This window comes from Carcharodon carcharias, chromosome 1, assembly GCF_017639515.1.
Source record: "Carcharodon carcharias isolate sCarCar2 chromosome 1, sCarCar2.pri, whole genome shotgun sequence".
Classification (NCBI taxonomy): domain Eukaryota; kingdom Metazoa; phylum Chordata; class Chondrichthyes; order Lamniformes; family Lamnidae; genus Carcharodon; species Carcharodon carcharias.
In genome coordinates this window covers 71,458,445-71,477,060 of record NC_054467.1, presented here as the reverse complement: position 1 = coordinate 71,477,060, position 18,616 = coordinate 71,458,445, and the positions used below count along the sequence as shown (strand labels likewise).

General features: G+C 40.5%; 1 protein-coding gene across 2 annotated transcripts in view; it reads right to left on the bottom strand.

The window, feature by feature from the left end:
- Positions 1–639: 639 nt before the first annotated feature.
- tmem131l (transmembrane 131 like) overlaps positions 640–18,616 on the bottom strand; it is a 177,923-nt gene continuing 159,946 nt past the window's right edge. Inside the window, exons 28-35 of one of the 2 annotated variants that reach the window (XM_041193310.1) lie at positions 16,980–17,143; positions 16,414–16,608; positions 14,592–14,667; positions 14,374–14,504; positions 7,871–7,991; positions 6,721–6,809; positions 1,671–1,807; positions 640–1,115 (exon numbers count right to left, since the gene is read on the bottom strand). In XM_041193310.1, coding sequence (XP_041049244.1) covers positions 837–1,115; positions 1,671–1,807; positions 6,721–6,809; positions 7,871–7,991; positions 14,374–14,504; positions 14,592–14,667; positions 16,414–16,608; positions 16,980–17,143 — 1,192 coding nt within the window. In that variant the 3' untranslated portion in view covers positions 640–836. The remainder of the gene's footprint in view (positions 1,116–1,670; positions 1,808–6,720; positions 6,810–7,870; positions 7,992–14,373; positions 14,505–14,591; positions 14,668–16,413; positions 16,609–16,979; positions 17,144–18,616) is intronic. The other variant, XM_041193320.1, reaches the window with a different exon arrangement.

The following is an 18,616-nucleotide window of genomic DNA, read 5'->3' as shown; positions in this document are numbered from 1 at the left end:
GATGCAAAGTTCCTTAACATGGTGCAGAGGAGATCTATCAGTTTGGTTCCAGGGATGAGGGATCTTAGCTACAAGGTTAGGTTAGAGGACTGGTGCTGCTCTCTTTGGAGCAAATGAAATTGAGAGGTGGTTTGCTAGAGGTGCACAAGGTTATGACAATTCTGGATAGGTAGTTAAGGAAAAACTGTTCTCATTAGCTGATGGTACAAGGAGAAGATGACATAGATGTAAGGATTTGGGCAAGGGAATGTGAGGAAGAACTTTTTTTTCACAAAGCAAGTGGTAATGACCTGGAATCCTGTCCATGAGGGTAGTGGAAGTGGGAGTAATGATTTAAAAAGGAAATTAGATGGACATTTGAAGGAAATAAATTTTCAGGGCTATGGGGTTACAGCAGGGGAATGGGGCTGACTGGATTGCTCCATGGAAAGCTGGCACAGACTCGAAAGGTTGAATGGCCTCCTTCTGTGCCATGAATGACTCTAATCAAAAATTCAATTAGCCACATGCAGCTAACCTAATGGATAACATTGTTAGAGCAGTATGAAGAAAGTCAATCCAGACCCTAATATGAAATAAGAATGTACAGTAATTAGAGACAAACTGTGATGCAGAAAAAATGTACTTGTCAGAAGCTAGTTTATTTTTTATGATCTTTTATTTGGAAAAGCTCAATTAAAATATCTTGTGGTATAACTTTTCCATATTAAGTGCAATTTCCTTGTATAAAATCAGAGAAAATAAAAAAATAAAAAGGATTTAATCACCTAAATACTCTTCAAAGGGTTTTAACCATTTCTATGCACACCTTTATCAAAAAAAATACAAAATCTAATTCAAATATCTCCATAATAACCAGAGTCACTAGAGAGCTGAGAATTACAAACACGACTGGAGGAAGAATTCCAAATGTGCAGGTTCATGTAAGTGCCAAAAGGATCAAAACTTGATATCTGCCCTTGGGAGCAAGTCGATTCCAGGTTTTCATTCACTAATGTATGTGGTACTGAGTTATCAGATGTGAAGTAGCTTTGGTAAGGCTCACATTGTGGGGTCCAAATGGATCCAAACAATCCAGACATAGGGGACAGACTTCTAGTGCCCGAGAGGTAGGACTGGTGAGAGAGAGAGAGAGAGAGAGATAGAGAGCTTTGTCTTTTCAACTATTCAAAAATTTAACGATAAGCAATGGTGTTAGTTTTCATTACATTTTGGCTGGAATAAATTAAACTTCCTACATGTTTGAACATTTCTCCAGTCCTATCTTATAGTATTCAATATTAAAATTTACAAAATTTTTTCTAGATATGTACTGACGTCCTCATTTTGAAAACTAACGCATTCTCAATACACAGTATCTATCTTTTGAAAGGAAACAATTACATTTTAATTTTCCATCATAGATGAGTAAAGTGTCTTACAGAACAGCAGAATACTACTTGTTATATTGTTATACTCATTTTTTCACATTATGGAAAGTCTTTGTTTAAATTGCCCTGCAAACAATATTTCGCTCTGTACAGCTCAAGTTAAACTGAATATAATCTGAATTTCAATTGTACTCCGAACTGCCCCCAGCTGTATAATATTCACATATTTTATGACTAATAGTAATTTTAGTGCATGCTGCTATAAACAGAGAACTTCTAATTACTAGTTAGGCAACTTACAGGAGTGCTGACATAGTTAGAAGGTTTCCAGCCAGAGGGAGCCTCCAGAGTGGTCCAAGTGACAGCGCAGCCTGAATCAGCCAATGATGCATTTTGGCCTTCAGTACAAATAAAGGGATGAAACAAATTCAGGTTGCCTATAATGAAGAAATTTGAAAAACATATTTTGGTCATTACCTTTTGAAAGGGCATCATACCCACAGTTGAAGTGATTGTTTCAATAATAATATGTGGAAGATTAGATTTTTTCATTAATTACTGATCACAAATGTTACAGAATGATCTCCCTATGTATATAATAAAAAACATTCTAATGTATTAAAATAAGTAATTGAAAAAGCAAATGATTTACTGTTTGCTAAAATAATAAGACAATTAAGGTTATTGTGGTAGCTCATTAAGCTGATGGGAGGGGGATTGCGAGTGGGGGGGGGAGAAAAAAGAAAAGGTTAGGACAAAGCTCTTGCTTTAATGGACTGCATTGATTCATACCACTAAGCTTCAGGGTCACATGTAATGTTGAATATATGTTTCTGCAAGTTGTACCTATCTCAGATAAAAGCAAAATACTGCAGATGCTGGAAATCTGAAACAAAAACAGCTGAAAAACTCAGCAGGTCTGACAGCATCTGCGGAGAGGAACACAGTTAACGTTGAGTCCGTATGACTCTTCACCTTCAGTCTGTCAGCAAGCATGACCCAGACCTCCCTGTCGTTTACCATTTCAACACCACTTTGCTCTCAAGCCCACATGTCTGTCCTTGGCCTGCTGCAATGCTCAACGCAAACTGGAGGAACAGCACCTCATCTTCCGAACAGGCACTTTGCAGCCTTCCGGACTTAACATTGAGTTCAACAACTTCAGATCATGAACTCTCTCTTCCATCCCCACCCCCTTTCCGATTCCCCTTTTTCCAATAATTTATATTTTTGAATTTTTTTTTATATATATTTTTATTTTCCCACCTATTTCTATTATTTTTAAATGTATCTCCATTCATTGTTTTATATCCACCTTTTAGCTCATTTGGATTCCTTCCCCCTACCCCACTAGGGCTATCTGTCACTTGCTCGTCCTGCTTTCTACCCTTAGTGTCACCATTAGCACATTCCATAGCTAATATCACAACCATCAATACCCCTTTGTCCTTTTAGCTATGACATCTTTGGCGATCTCTTCTTTGCCTCCACCTATCACTGGCCCTCTATCCAGATCTACCTGTCCCACCCCCCTCAACCAGTTATATTTCATCTCATTTCTTTTTGTCCTTAGTTCTGATGAAGACTCATACGGACTCGAAACGTTAACTGTATTCCTCCCCGCAGATGCTGTCAGATTTGCTGAGTTTTTCCAGCTATTTTTGTTTTGGTATTAATCTCAGGTTGCTGATACAAACACACCATATTCTGATTTTAGATTTACCCACCAAATGAAGCAATGGTACTAGAAAGAGTTCTCTCCATACTATTATGCTCTCAAAATTCAAACAAACCAACCTATAAGAAATACAGACAATAACAATTTGCATTTATATAGCACCTCTAATATAGTGAAACTTTAACATAGCAAAATATCCCAAGACACTTAACAAGAGCATTATCAATATGAAAAATGTTTACATTAAACTACAGAAGGAGATATCAAGGCAGATGACCAAAAGCTTGGTCAAAGAGCTATACTTTAAGGAGGATCTGAAGGAGCAACAGATGGATTTGGAAGGGAATTCTACAGCTTAGGGCCAAGCACACAGTGGCTTTTAGGGCCACTTTATCAAAATGGACACTCCTGCATGAGGACATTAATATCAGGAACAACTTTTACCCATATCATAGAAAGAAGACACAAAAGTTGTTGAATTAATAAAAAGCAAACTGTAACTAGCATTTTAATGCCTATAAGTTCTTTACTCTAGGCAGTATTTTGCTTATAATTTACCATTACATTAAATAGGGCACTCACTTTATTACTATCTTACAACAATATGGGAAATTCTCTTCCACCCAACTATTCTCATCTACAGACAGCCTTCCCAATATATTTTCTCCTCTCTTGTTCTTTAATGCTGCAGTTGTGCTATCAGTACCTTGAAACTTTCATTTTCACAGGAGATACAGACCAACAGCAAAGCACACACCTCTTACAAAAATAGCTTAAGTTGTTTGAATATTGTAGATCTGTGCACATAGGAAACCTGAGCATTTGCAAAATATTAACAGAGCCTATTTTGTATGGTTGCTGAATCAGCTTAGTGCTGACGGTAAATTTCTGATAGTAGTCTTGCTATGAACATCAATCTTCCTTACAAAATTAGCATGATACTATACTTGTGCAAGCACAAAACAGTGGAACACTTACAGCAGATATACTGTGAAGCATAGCGTAGGCCATAAGGAACAAATTTCTTCAGTAATATCTATGAAGCAATGACTCCATTTGTCTTGAAATACTCAATACATCTTCATATGGGAAAAAAACCCAATAAGCAGCACAGATTAAAACACACTTCCGTCTTTGTCTCTAGAAACTGGATCTGAATCCAATCTAGAGCAATAGGTGAAATCTTGCAAAGGCCTCACATGAAATGAGTTTGGGTAATGTTGATGCAGTTCCATGTGGATATAGATTCACAGAATAGAACAGCTGCTAAATTGGCAACCTTATCAGACCACAAAATATAAAAAAGGAAAAATTCATATTGGTGTAATAGGTGTGCTCTTCAGAGGCAAGGAAGAGTAGACAGAACTTTAATCTACATCTGAACATCCTGTACCTGACCTAGAGTGTTTGATGTGACCAGAGTTGGCGAATATTCCACTTCTAACCGCAGTTCCTCAAACTGAACACATGCATTTACCAAAATATCCTTTCAAAAAAAAATAATAAATGAAATAGGAATTTACAGCCTATTAATTGTATCAATGGTACATACAGATGGAGAGTATTGATTGAATGGTTATTTGAGCACACAAAAAGACACAAGAGTTGAGTGGAGTCAGGGGTATACATGTAATATTTCACTCTGGATAAATCTATTCCAAGGGTGGAATTTTACTGTCCCCCACTGGCAGGTTTGAAGACGAGGGAACTTGTTAAATGCAGTGTATGGCCTGCTTGCTCCTTCCCTTTTTACAGGAAGCAGTGGAGGCATCGTGCATCCCATCCACCCTTGAGCCTACTGAGGGCCTTAAGTGGCCAATTAATGGGGACTTAAGTGTCTCATCCCAGCTCCACCGCAGCAATTGGAGGTGCATACCAAGTGGGTGGCCCAGCTGCATTGGCTGCGCAGGCTGGTGCAGCAGTGTGTGGGTATCCCATTTGGGGTTTCCCTATGCCCATCAGAGACAACCCCCAGCCCCCTCCACGAGGTAAAGGTCATACACACCTCCACCCATCCCCCCCACCTTTAACCCTCCTTCACGTCCCGTCTCTCAAACCCAGCCTCCCAATTGCTTAATTCCTTCGCTAGGGCCTGCCAGCCTGGTCTCACTGATACCCCAGATTTACGTTCAGTCCGGCTTCCATTAGCTCCCCTTCTTTGGAGGTTGGCTGCAGTCCCAGCAGTGGCCACCACTCAAATCTAGTGCTGCTGGGAATAGAGCTGCCAGCCATCTGATTGGGAGCTCTTTAAAGGAGGACTTTCTCCCCAGATTGGGCAGAAATCTTGCCCTTTGCTAATTAATGCCCCACCGAACACTAAATAGCTGCAGAGGAACACATTCTCCACCAGCTCTTGGGCGGGAGGACGGGAAATCCCATCATCTGAAAAATCCTGTCCCAAGTAAAAACTAACTTTTTCTTCCTTCACCAAATGGCCATTAGGAGTATAACAAAGATCCTAGTACCAATACCTATATCATCAACAAGAAATACCAATACGGTGCTGCTGACTGATAGAATACAGATTTCCATGACCAATTCTCCACATTAATACTAATCTCAGCAAAGCATTGTGGGAAAAGGCAAGTAGAGGCTAAGGAAGTAGAAAAATAGGTCTTCTCCCCAGATTTCTTGTTAACATCTAGCAGCCAAATGCATAAGTATATTATGAGCAACACACCAGGAGGGGAATCATATAGAGCTCCTTCAGCCAAATAGTGATCCAATTCTGGGATAATTCATCAGAAAAAGCCATTGAAGCAAATATATTTCCAAAGAAAAAGGATTCATCAGATATGGCAAGAAACCAAGGTTGATTTCACAGAAATAGGTCTCCTGGACAAAACTCTTCGGGGCAGGATTTTCGCCCCCCGTCAGGGGCGAAGTTGAAGGGCGCGCACGCATAGACACCCTTCCGATCGGCGCCCCCAATTGGGGCGTGGCACAATTTTACATGGGTGGGCTCGCCAAGCGTGATGTCTGCACGGAAGTGCTATGCGTTTCCTGTGAGGGTGGGGAGGGGAGGGATCCCAAAATCAAGAGTGCGCTCTTTCGCACATGCACAAGAAAGAGCACACTCATCTCCCTGAGGCGAAGGGAGATCAGCTGTAAATGTAAAAAAAAACTAAAAATAGAAAAATAAAATTTTCCTAACATGTCCCCTCATGTGACACTGTCACATGAGTTGGGACATATCCATAATTTTGACAAAAGCTTTATTAATTTTTAAAAACCTACATGAATCCTCATCCCTCCCATGGATGAGGTTTCACGCTTTTTCTAATTCGCACCGGGGCTCCTGGCCTGCCCGTCAATCTTAAGGTTGGACGGGCAGGTCCTTTAATTACTTAATTGACTCTGTCAATGGCCTCATTGTCGGGAGTTCTGCCCAACGTTACCGCACGTCATTTTACGCGTCAGCAAGCAGGCCCTGCCCCCGCTCGCTGACACGTAAAATCCTGCCCTATGTTTCTAACAATTATATTTAGTTATCAATGCGCACAGTACTTAGTAAGTAGGAATTAAGGATATGCTGTAGTATGCTAGGAATTCATAGCTGGAGCATCTAAAAGTTACCTGCTCTAATTGGCTCAATTAGGCACATGTCAAGTTTCTCTCCCATAACTGAAGAATAAGGTAGCATTTTATCAAGTTGTTCAACAGAGACCTTACCTTCAGAAACACTGGAGAAATCACTCTCATGGAATGTGTTGAAGGGATTGCTGCAATGATCACCATTGAATGTGGTCCGGGAAAGATGGCTTAAAATATTTTTAAACACATTAACATATTGTAAGTAAGTATCAGTTTACAGATAAATGGAATTAAAAAGATAGAACAGGTTTAATTTTAAGTAACAATGCAAACGATACAAGAGGCCTCACATTGCCACTCAAGTTGGAAGACAAGACTGCATTAGCTGGTGATGAAAGAAGAAATTCAGATGTCTATTTTAACATAAATATGTAAACAGAGCACTAGTTACAGTGAAGGTGTAGATTACTATTTTCCACACATTATAAAGAGGAAGAAAGAGTGGACAGAAAAATAAAATCATGGGAGCAATAGTACAGGTCTGCACTACATTTATGGAGTCTTGCCTGCTAGTAGCATATATTCAGAGTGCAGGTACACACTACCCATTGTTTTCTAATCATTATGGTGTTGTGCACTGGCCTGTCAAGGAGGGCTTTAAAGCATTGAGGTTTGAGTCATCTTGGCTTAAGATCATTAATAGTAAATGATATTGAATTAAATAATCAAAAAATTACCCATGAGTATCTACTGCATTTTCTAAAATTACTTGCATGTTTCACGTAAAAGTAATCCCTAATTAAATAACCACCTTTTTAAAAAAATTATTATTGTACATTTGGAATTATTTAAAAATATCTATTTTAGACTCAAGAATTACAGTTCTTATCCTCAATCAGCATGCCTGGGCAGAAAGTTGAAGGTACCCTTTCGCGTTACGGAACTTGGATCACATTTCCTGGATAATATGCACAGTTAGTGTCAAATACGATGGGCAGCATTTCATAGTAACATATTTAATGCAGGATGAACACAACCAGCCTTTAAATAGCAGAAAGTAGATCTGGATTGGGGTGGGGGAATGGTGGTGCACATGCCTAATAGCTCAAGTAAATTTTCAAAGAAACCAACATATTGAAGTACCCGCAGTCCAAAGCTGGAGTATTCCAAAACATTTTTTTTGTTAAGACTGAGGCCCAGTATCACAATGAAAAAGATACTCAAAGGTGCAGGAAATAAAAATTACATTGTGACCTTTTGGTCATAGCTGTTCATAGAATTAACATACCTGTAATCAGCAGCAGCACTTGGTTGTGGGTTGATCTGCATACCATTACCTGAATGATATGCCAAACCATTTGCAGAAGGAATGGATTTTAAACACTGCCCATTTACTGTTGTGTAAAGACCTGAAAAATGCAAGAAACAATGAGAGCAAATGTCACAATCAAAAAAAGTTACACTAGTACAGTTGAAAAAACCCCCACAAATAATAGTACAAATTTTGAAGCTCAGATTTTCTTTGGCACCAAGCAATGAACAGGAGTAGTCCATTCAGCCCCTCTAACTTGGCCCGTCATTCCAAGATATCATGGCTGATTAATATCCTATGTTTATTCTACCCTTGCCTGGCAAAAAATCTATTGATCTGAGATTTGTAATGATTAATGAAATAGCATCTACTACTTTTTGTGGGAGAGCGTTCCACCTGTCTGCCACCTTTTTTGTTTCCTGACTTCTCTGCTGAATGGCCTGATTCTGATTTTAAAGTTAAACCTTAATGTCTTGGATCCGGGTGTTCAGGGCACAATTTTAGAATATGAAAAACGCACAAGTGTAGTAAAGAGAGTAATACGTTTCAACAGAATAATAACAAGCTGGTGGAACAAGCAGACCCATGCAGATGAACTTCAATGCAGAAAAGTGTTAGGTGATATGTTTTGGTCAGAAGAATGAGGAGACACAATACAAGCTAAATGGTATAATTTTAAAGGAGATGCAAGAGAGAAACCTGGGAGTGTTTCGGCACAAATCTGAGGTGGCAGGGCAGCTTGTAACAAAACAGTTAATGAAGCATATGGGATCCTAGACTTTATAATCAGCGGACTAGAGCGCAAATGCCATAGAATTATTCTCAGCTTTGTAAAACACTAGTTCAGACCCAGCTGGAGTAGCGTGTCCAATTCTGGGCACCAAACTTTAAGGAAGAAGTGAAGGCTTTGGAGAGGTCACATTAGAGATTTACTAGAATGGTTCTCCAGTTGAGGGATTACAGTTATGAGTTCCCCTTGGAGCAGCGTATGCCTGGAGAGGATTTGATAGAGGTGTTGAGGTTTAAAGAGAACCTGTTTCCAATGGCTGAAGGATCAATAACAAGAGAGCACAGGCTTTGGGTGAATGATTTAAAAATTCAGTGAGATGGGGAAAAAACTTTTCGGGCAAAAAGCGGTTAAGATTTGGAATGCACTGCCAGATAGGGTGGTCAATGCAGATTTAATAGTGACCTTCGAAAGGGAATAGGATAAATACTGGAGAAACAAACTGCAGGGAAATGGATCCAACTGGATTGCTCTTTGAACTGAGGTGACATAGATTTGATGGATGGATGGCCTCCTTTTGTACTGTACCACTCAATGATTCTATGTCCCGTTGTCCTTGACACCCCATTCACCACCTGCAGGAAGTTTATCTCCCCATCAATTTATTTCAAAATCCTAAACCTCTCAATCAAGTCACCCCTTTCACAAATGTATTGCAAGCCTCGTTTATGCAATCTCTCCTCATAACTTAACCCTCATACCATTATGGTGCACTCCTTCCAAGGCCAGATATCATTTGTAATTTTATGCTTCTGTCTACTCTACTCATAAAGCCGTCCTGCTTTGTGTCAGCAAACTGAGGTAACATGGCTTTCTATTGTGTGATCCAAGTGATTAATGACTAGAGTGAACAGCCGAGACCTCACCACAGATCGTTGTGGGTCACCATCAGTCACTTCTTACAGTTTGAGTGTATATCCATTATCTCTCCTCCGCCATCTTATCCGTCTAACCAATCTCTAACCAGATGTCCAATTCCATGAATGTTAGACAATGGTCTCTTAGGTGGAGACTCATCAATACCTTCTGTAAGTCTATATAAAGTAATTCGTGGACATCTTCCTATCTATTACTTTGTTAATTTCTCATACATTTCAATTAGGTTCATTAGATAAGACTTACCCTTTGCAAATCCATATTCAGTCTCTCTAATCAGGTGGAATTTGTCCAAGTGCTCACTCTGTCCATTATCATTGATTTCAATAACTTCCTCACAATATATTCTAGATTAACAGATCTATAATTTTCTGGTTTCTCTCTCCTTTCATAAAAAAATGAAATTACACCTAAAATTTTCCAATGTAAAGGGACAATTGCTGAAACTAGGGAACTTAATTTTTATTTCATGAACTGGGCTTTTCTGATTTTAAAAAAATATTTCTAACTAACAACAAAAACCTGAATTGAGCACTCATTAAATACCAACTCTCAGCACTGCTTAGACTACTTAAAATTAAAAAGCAAATACTGTAAAATAAAATGACAGCATAAACATTGGTTGAAAACATTAAGTGTTACCAGAAGTTTGTAAAGGAAAGTAACTGAATAATATAGCATGTTGAATACTTAAAGTTCCTTACAAGGAAAGCAAGAGATTTTAGAGAAAGAAGCTTCTTCAATAGTCTTGCCAGACAAATATCCTCAAATTGTTCAATCATGGTATTTCATCACATGCTTATTTTAAAATCTTGTAGATTTACAAGATAGACTATGCTAACACTTCAAAAAAGGTTCCATACCAATTTCCTGATGCAGGTGGGAGAGAGAAGGTGATGCGTTAAAGATGAAAGATAAGTCAACAAGCATTTGGTTTGGCTAACAGTGTTCTTGAAGCAAGTAATAGGCAACGTGGATAAACGCATGGGAGCTGTGGATGTGCTGTACTTAGATTTCCAGAAGGCATTTGACAAGGTGCCACGTCAAAGGTTACTACACAAGATAAGAGCTCATGGTATAGGGGGTTAACCTACCTACATGGATAGAAGATTAGTTAGCTATTAGGAAACGGAGAGTAGGAATATATGAAGTAATATGGCTCACTATTGTGTGATCCAAGTCACTAATGAATAGAGTGAACAGTCGAGGCCTTAGCAAAGAACTTTGTGGGACACCATTAGTCACTTCCTTTCAGTTTGAATATACACCCATTATCTCTCTTGTCTAACCAATCTCTAACCAGGTCAATAGTTTGTTTTCAATTCCACAAACTTTAATTTTAGATAATGGTCCCTTATGTGGAACTCAACAATACCTTCTGAAAGTCCATATAAAGTACATTCATTTTTCAGTTTGCAAGATGTGACTAGTGGAGAGCCACAGGGATCAGTGCTGGGGCCTCAACCATTTACAATTTATATTAATGACTTGGACGAAGGGACCAAATGTATGGTTGCTAAATTTGCTGATAAATTACTTTCCTATCTTTGTGTTGTGAAGAAAACATAAGGGCCAGAATTTTCCAGTCCCCCAACCCCCACCACAACAGTGCCAGTGAGCCATTGAAATCTCCCTTCACATCAACGGGAATGGAAGATTCTGCTGGCGTGAGGGACTGGAAAATCCTGGTCAAGAAGTCTGCACAGGGACAAGGATAGGTTAAATGAGCGGGCAAGAATTTGGCAGATGGAGTATAATGTGAGAAAATGTAAAATTGTCCACTTTGGCAGGAAGAGTAGAAAAGCTGCATATTATTTAAATGAAGAGGGATTGCAGAACTCTTATGGTACAGAGGGATCTACATGTCCTGCTACATAAATCACGAAAAGTTAGTATGCAGGTGCAGCAAGTGATTAGGAAGGCAAATGGAATGCTGTCGTTTATTGCAAGGGGAATAGAATATAAAAGTAGGAATGTTTTGCTACAGCTGTACAGGGTATTGTTGAGACCACATCTGGAATAATGTGTACAGTTTTGGTCTCCACGTTTAAGAAAAGATATAAATGCGTTAGAAGCAGTTCAGAGAAGGTTCACTGGACTGATACCTGGGTGGAGGGGTTGGTGAGTTATCTTATGAGGAAAGGCTGCACAGATAGATCTATATCCATTGGAGTTTAAAAGAATGAGAGGTGATCTTACTGAAACAAGAAAGATCCTGAGGAGACTTGATGGAATGGATGAAAGAATGTTTCCCCTTATGGAAGAGACTAGAACTAGGGGGCACAGTTTAAAAATAAGGGGTCTTCCATTTAAGAGAGAGAGGAGAAGAATTTTTTTTGAGGGTCATAAGTCGTTGGAATTCTCTTCCCCAGACAGCAGTGGAAGCAGGGTCATTCAAGGCAGAGATAGACAGATTCTTGACTAAGAAGGGAGTCAAAGGTTGGCAGAATATGTTGGAGCCACAATCAGATCAGCCATGATCTTACTGAGCGGCAGAACAGTCTCAAGGGGCCAAATGGCTTACTACTGCTTCTAAATTGTATGTTCGTATGGCTGCTTGGGTGGCAAATAGGACCCATGATTTTGAGGTTGGACTCATTTGAACCTGATTGGCCAGCTGCAGATGCCAAGTGGCTGTCTTGTAGCAGGTCTCCCATGTTAGACCATAGGAATACTGGCTGGCTGGCATACTGACTGCATCTGCAGGTCTGGTCTGAGGATAGGGGAGGAAAAACCATGGATCAGACAAAGGCATGCAGTAGCCACAGTATCTTTTGGATCTACAAAAATGTAAAACAAATTTCCAGATTATAACATTGGTGAAACAGAGTGCAGCATGTGTGGTCCATCCAGTTCTCCCCTAGAATAGCAATCAGGATCCTATGCAATTTATAGAACCCCAAATCGTGTAGTAAAAAGCAGCTTACCATCTGAGACAGACAGGTACCTTGGTCACCCAGTGACAGCCCTAAGAATGTCGCAGCAGAATAGTTGTCAGGGTTAACAGGGCAGGAAGTAATGAGGAGGAAACTACAGGCTAGTTAGCTTAACATAGAGAAAATGTTAGAAGCTATTATTAAAAATATGTTATAGCAGGGCACTTGGAAAAGTTTAAGTCAACCAGGCAGAGTTAACATGATTTTGTGAACAGGAAATCATGTTTAACCAATTTATTGGTGTTCTTTGAAGAAGTCATATGTGCTGTGGATAAAGGGGAACCGGTGGATGTACTGTACTTAGGTTTCCAGAAGGCATCTGGTAAGGTGCCACATCAAGGCTATTGTGGAAAATAAAAGCTCATGGTGTAGGGGGTAATCTTTGGCATGGACAGAAGATTGGCTAGCTAACAGGAAACAGAGGGTAGCCATAAATAGGTCTTTTTCTGGTTGGCAGGATGTAACGAGTGGTTTGGCACAGGGATCAATGCTGGGGCCTCAACTTTTTACAATTTATATAAATGACTTGAATGAAGGGACAGATGGTATGGTTGCTAAATTTACTGATGACACAAAGATACGTAGGAAAGTAAGTTGTGAAGAGGACGTAAGGGAGGCTACAAAGTGACATCGATAGGTTAAGTCAGTGGGCAAAGACCTGGCAAATAAAGTGTAACTTGGGCAAATGTGAAATCGTCCATTTTGGCAGGTAGAATAAAAAAGCATATTATCTAAATGGTGAGAGATTGCAGAGCTCTGGGATGCAAAGGGATCTTGGTGTCTTTTTGCATGAATCACAAAAGGCTAGTACGCAGGTACAGCAAGTAATTAGGAAAGCTATTGGAATTTTATCGTTTGTGTTCAATTCCCCTCGCAATAAATGTAGGGAAGTTATGCTTTAGCTGTACAGGGCACTGGTGAGACCATATCTGGAGTATTGTGTACAGTATTGTTTTCCTTATTTAAGGAAGGATGTAAATGCATTAGAAGCAGTGCAGAGAAGGTTTACCAGGCTAATACCTGGAATGGGCAGGTTGTTTAATGAGGAAAGGATGGACAGGTTAGGCTTGTGTCGTCTGAGGTTTAAAAAAGTAAGATTTGATCGAAATCTTTAAGGCCCTGAGGAGTCGACAGAGTGGACGTGGAGAGGATATTTCCTCTTGTGGGAGAATCTGGAACTAGGGGTCACAGTTTAAAAATAAGGGGTGGCTCATTTAAGACCGAGATGAGGAGAATTTTTTTTTAATCAGAGGGTCCTGAGTCTTTGGAACTCTCTTCCTCAAAAGGTAGTGGCAGCAGGGTCTTTGAATATTTTTAAGGCAGAGCTAGATAGATTCTTGATTAACAAGGAGTGAACGGTTATCAGGGGTAGGTGGGAGATTACAGTCAGATCAGCCATGATCTTATTGAATGGCGGAGCAGGCTCAAAGGGACAAGTGGCCTGCTCTTGCTTCTAGCTCATATGTTCGTATAAGTCTGTCGACCCTACTTTGAGGTGATACTGCTTCATTAACATCTATTTCAGCAAGTGTAAAATCAACCCCATGATCTATTGGGTGACCTCACATAGTAATTTGTGCATTTCTTCAAAGGGACTGCGTTTCCCTTAGACCCAATCTCAGAACAGCATCAAGTCTCTCATATATAAAATCTAGTAACCAAAACTTTATTGCACTCGCTAAGATATTTGTGATAGTGCAGGTACAAAGTAAGCAAGTGCAGCACAATATCTTTAACATAAGAATACTGCTTAACTTCAGTTTTCTCAAGGGTTAAATGTCATCAAATGCTGTTTTTTGCTTTAGAAGACTAGAAGCATTTACTAACAAGATCCCGTTCTAAATTATCGATTACATTCTAACCTACAATCTCAGTCTTACCTGGACTTTTCTTTAAACCTGCAGCGACTGCAGCAAAGGTGGGGCAAAAGCTTTTATCGTGGAGAGTTGAGGGCTGTGGATCTCCTCTTAAACGTACATTGTTATTGGATGATTGGCTGAAATGAACAAGCCTTTTACAAAATAGAAAGGAAGTACAAAATTTTAGCTGCATTTCATATAATGTGGCTACTTTTTAGAAAAATTATATTTATAGTTACCTTCCATTCACGGGGCTGTGATGTTCATGCAAAGGGGGGCTATAAATTGGAGAAGCTTGCTGGAAAATCCTCTCCCCTAAAGTAAATATTTAAAATTCAAAAACATTATATGCAGGTATACTTTTCTTCCAAAAGATAGGTAAAATAGTTTATAGGTAAAATTTTGCATCAGATGTGTGAGAATCCTGGACCAACAATTGTATAAAATATCTTTAATACATAGGAATATCCCATGGTGGGCAAGTGTAAGGACATTGAAGCAGGAAGGGAAACATTAGTTGGGGTACCCAAAAGATCAGAAGAGCTGGGTTGTTAGAAGATTTTGAAAGGTGGAGAGAGATGAGAAGCCAAAGGGTTTAGGAAGGGAGTTCCAGAAGTAGGACCAAGACAGTGAAGGCACTGCCACCAATGGTGAGGTAAAGTGTCAAAGTGCACGGAAGGCTGGAGTAAAGGAATGAGGTGGTTGGGACATGATGCAGGACTGGAGGAAATTGCAAAGATAGATTGGGCAAAGTCATGGATTTAATGACAAGGATTTTGAAGTTAATATATTGAAGAACCTAGGTCCAGTGTATCTTGATGAGGACAAGGGTTATAGGCCAGTGGGACTTGGAGCAGGACAGAACACGTACAACAGTTTTGGACAAGTTAGAGCTTATGGAAAATGGGAGGCCAGAATTGAGGAAATTAGGGCAGCAAATTTGGAGGGGGCAAGTGCATGGTTTCAGGCAGAAGGCAGAACAGGCAGTGCTGTGATACAGTAGTAATTGTTCTGGTCATGGTAAAGATGCAAGGTCTAAAGTTCAAGCTCAGAGTCAGATCAAACAGGTTGTCAAGATTTCACATGCTGATTCAACTTTAGACATTGCCTAGGGAGGAGGATTGAGGCAATGACAAGGCTGCAAAACGTGTGGCAAAAAAAAGGCTGCTGTTAAGCTGGAGATTTTAACTCTCCAGCCTCATATACATCCCCAGTAAGTTGTCTGTCCCTCCCATCTCAATTAGTTGGCCTCCGTACAAGCAAAATTTTGGGCAGCAGGAAAGCCACCAGCCAGGACCGCAGGAAACAATCACTGGCAAGAACGTAAAATCATGGGGAGGAGCTTTCACCAGGATCTTATGATCTTGAAAAGGTGCACATTTGGGGGGCGGGGGGTGGGAAAGAGACAGAGAGAAAGAGGTCTAAACTTTCCTTGTGGAAGCTGGAGAAGCACTCCTGCTCCTACTGGCCCCACTAGACAAGTTAAAAAAATCATATCAGATCAGGCCTCTCCTGGCTCCAGGTGCTCTTCCTGTTATCTTCACCAGCTTCCTACTCACGATACAAATGAGAGTGTAGCCAGGACCTGATTAAGACACTCAACCCCAGTCTGCAGTGTTAGCTGGGTGGCCATGCTGCTTGCCCAGAAGAGATGTCTAAAACAGAAGAACAGCAGGCACAGAGCAGTATGTTAGTAGATAGGTCTCCTGGCTGATTTTCATTGCCTACCTGCCCAGGTTCCATCAGGTGGGTAGAACTAGAGTCACTACTGATGTGCCTTGGACCCAATCTCAGAACAGCATCATTGACTGCACCAACATATTCATTTTCCACAGCAATCATCCATAGAAGTGTCTTGCTGACATGACTAGTGCTAAGCTTGAGGCTGCTTTGTGCGGCTGGCCAATAGTGACTAGGAACAAGGTTAACACTGTCCAAACTCATCTCACACCTTCCACCATTCAGCATTCGAGTTTAGGTCCGATAGACAAAAGTTCACTGGCTAATCCTGTCTTGAATTATAATTTATATGTAGGATTTTATTTTAAAGTCTTTACTTACTCTGTGCAGCAGAAGATACAAAGTGCAATCTGGCATTGATGCTTTGATCCTTTTCACCTTCAGAACTACTGCTGCTCCAACTTCCCCAGCTGTCACGGCTTGCTCTCACACTATCTGACGAACTACCGGAATCAGAGCTGGATTCACCAGAACGCACTTTCCCGAGTAGCACCTTCCAGTTTGGACAACAATGCCCTAACAAAGACCCAGCACAAGGCTTAAACAATATTCAAAACTGTTACTTTTAACAATGATGACTTAAAGCTTGCAGCATTTCAGATGGAGCAAGCTTGATTTGAAAATTTTCAGTCTGATGAAACAATAGCCTATTTGTGCATATTAAAGCATCTACAAGTTAGTTACTGCAATATTTATAGCTACCAGAGATTTGTTTAATTGTGCCATTACACTGAAGTATATAAGCTTGATACAGTAATAAGACATATCTCCAATGACAGTATTGACTTAATTGGATTTAACCCATTGCAATTGTGAGAGCTCTATCAATTTAGGCTAGCTGAACACATTAGAATTTCAAGAAAATGCAATACATGTTGGATGGTTACCATTTTCTGCTTCTTTAAGATAAAAGTCTGGTTTTGTATGGACGCTCGCATTTTCCTTTTTTCCATATTGCCACATCTTCCTGTTTCGGTCCTGAATTCTATCCTCTTTTTGGCTACGATTGTAGTTTCTCTCACTGGGCAGATCCCCTGTCTGTTCAGTTGACCTAGCAAAAGAGTCAGATATTTGAAGTTTAGCCAGTTCTTAGCACAGCTTCTAACCACAAGGCAAATTAAAAATGTACTTTTCTTTTAAAGGTAAGAAATTCAAGATCATTAATAGTCTACAATCTACATCTTAATAGGACTTTAGTTCAGACTTTGCGGGACATCAGAGAGGGGGTAGGAGTTACCTCGACACTGGCTCAGGAAGCAGCCAGACTTAGGTTAGCTAGTAGTACAGGTCTGGTTAGTGGTCAGGGTCAGGAAGGCATGACTGTAGGTCAATCAGTTGAGGAGACCCCAGGTGCAACGCTGCAAGAGCCTCAGCCTTTGCCTTTATCCAACAGATATGCAGTTCTTGCTGCGTGCAGATGAGAGCAGATGTCTGCAGAGTGGATGAGCAAACTGACCTTAGCACCGTGGTACTGGAAGCTATTCAGGTGGAAGGAGTGAAAAGGGATGTAGTAGGGGACAGTATAGTTATGGGTAAGGGGGCGGGTGGGAGAATAAATACTGTTCTCTACATTTGAAACTGAGTTCCAAAGGTTGGGCTTCCTGCCCGGTACCAGGGCTAAAGCTGGAGAAGAACCAGGGAGCAGGCAGGGGAGTTGTCGCAGTCCACATAGGAGCCAACAACATAAGTCGAACTAGGAATGAGGTTCTGCTGAGAAAGTTTGAGGAGCTAGGGTCCAAATTAAAATGCAGGAACTCACAGGTTATAAAATTGATTGTCTTGCTTCATGGGCACTGGCATCGGTACTGGAGAAAGAGGCGGATGTTCTGTTTGGATGGTTTCCACTTAAACTGGGCTGGGACAAGTGTTCTAGCAATCAGCTAACTAGGGCAATAGGTAAGGGTTTTAAACTAATGAAGGTGGGGATGGAGGATTCGGGAGGGGGCATTTGTCCTTTAGGGAAGAGAGCCTGCTGTCCTTACCTGGTCTGGCCTACCTGTGACTCCAGACCCACAGCAATGTGGTTGACTCTTAAATGCCCACTGAACCGGGGCAACTAGGGACGGGTAATAAATGCTGGCCTGGCCAGCGACACCCACATTCCATGAACGAATAAAAATAAACAAAATTCCAAGATCCCAATTGTCTAGCCTTTGGCCCTCTGATTGACACAATACTTCTGCAGTTAATGATTTGCTCAACCTCATCCTCACCTCCACCTTTGATGCCCTTTAAAGCTAGGTTGGAGAAGCTGAGGTTTTCTCCTTGGAGCAAAGGAGGTTGAGGAGAAATTTAATAGAAGAATTGTACAGGTAACGGCAAGTTTAGATAATGTAGACAAAGAAAAGTTGTTCCCAGTAGCTGATGGTATGAGGACAAGGGGGTACAGCCTGAAGGTTTTGACCAAGAGATACAGGGGAACCCGAGGAAGAGCTTTTTTACCTAGTGTGTAGCAATGACCTGGAGCTCACTGACTATGAGGATGGCGGAAGGTGAGGTTCTAGACATCTCAAATTCAGTGGCA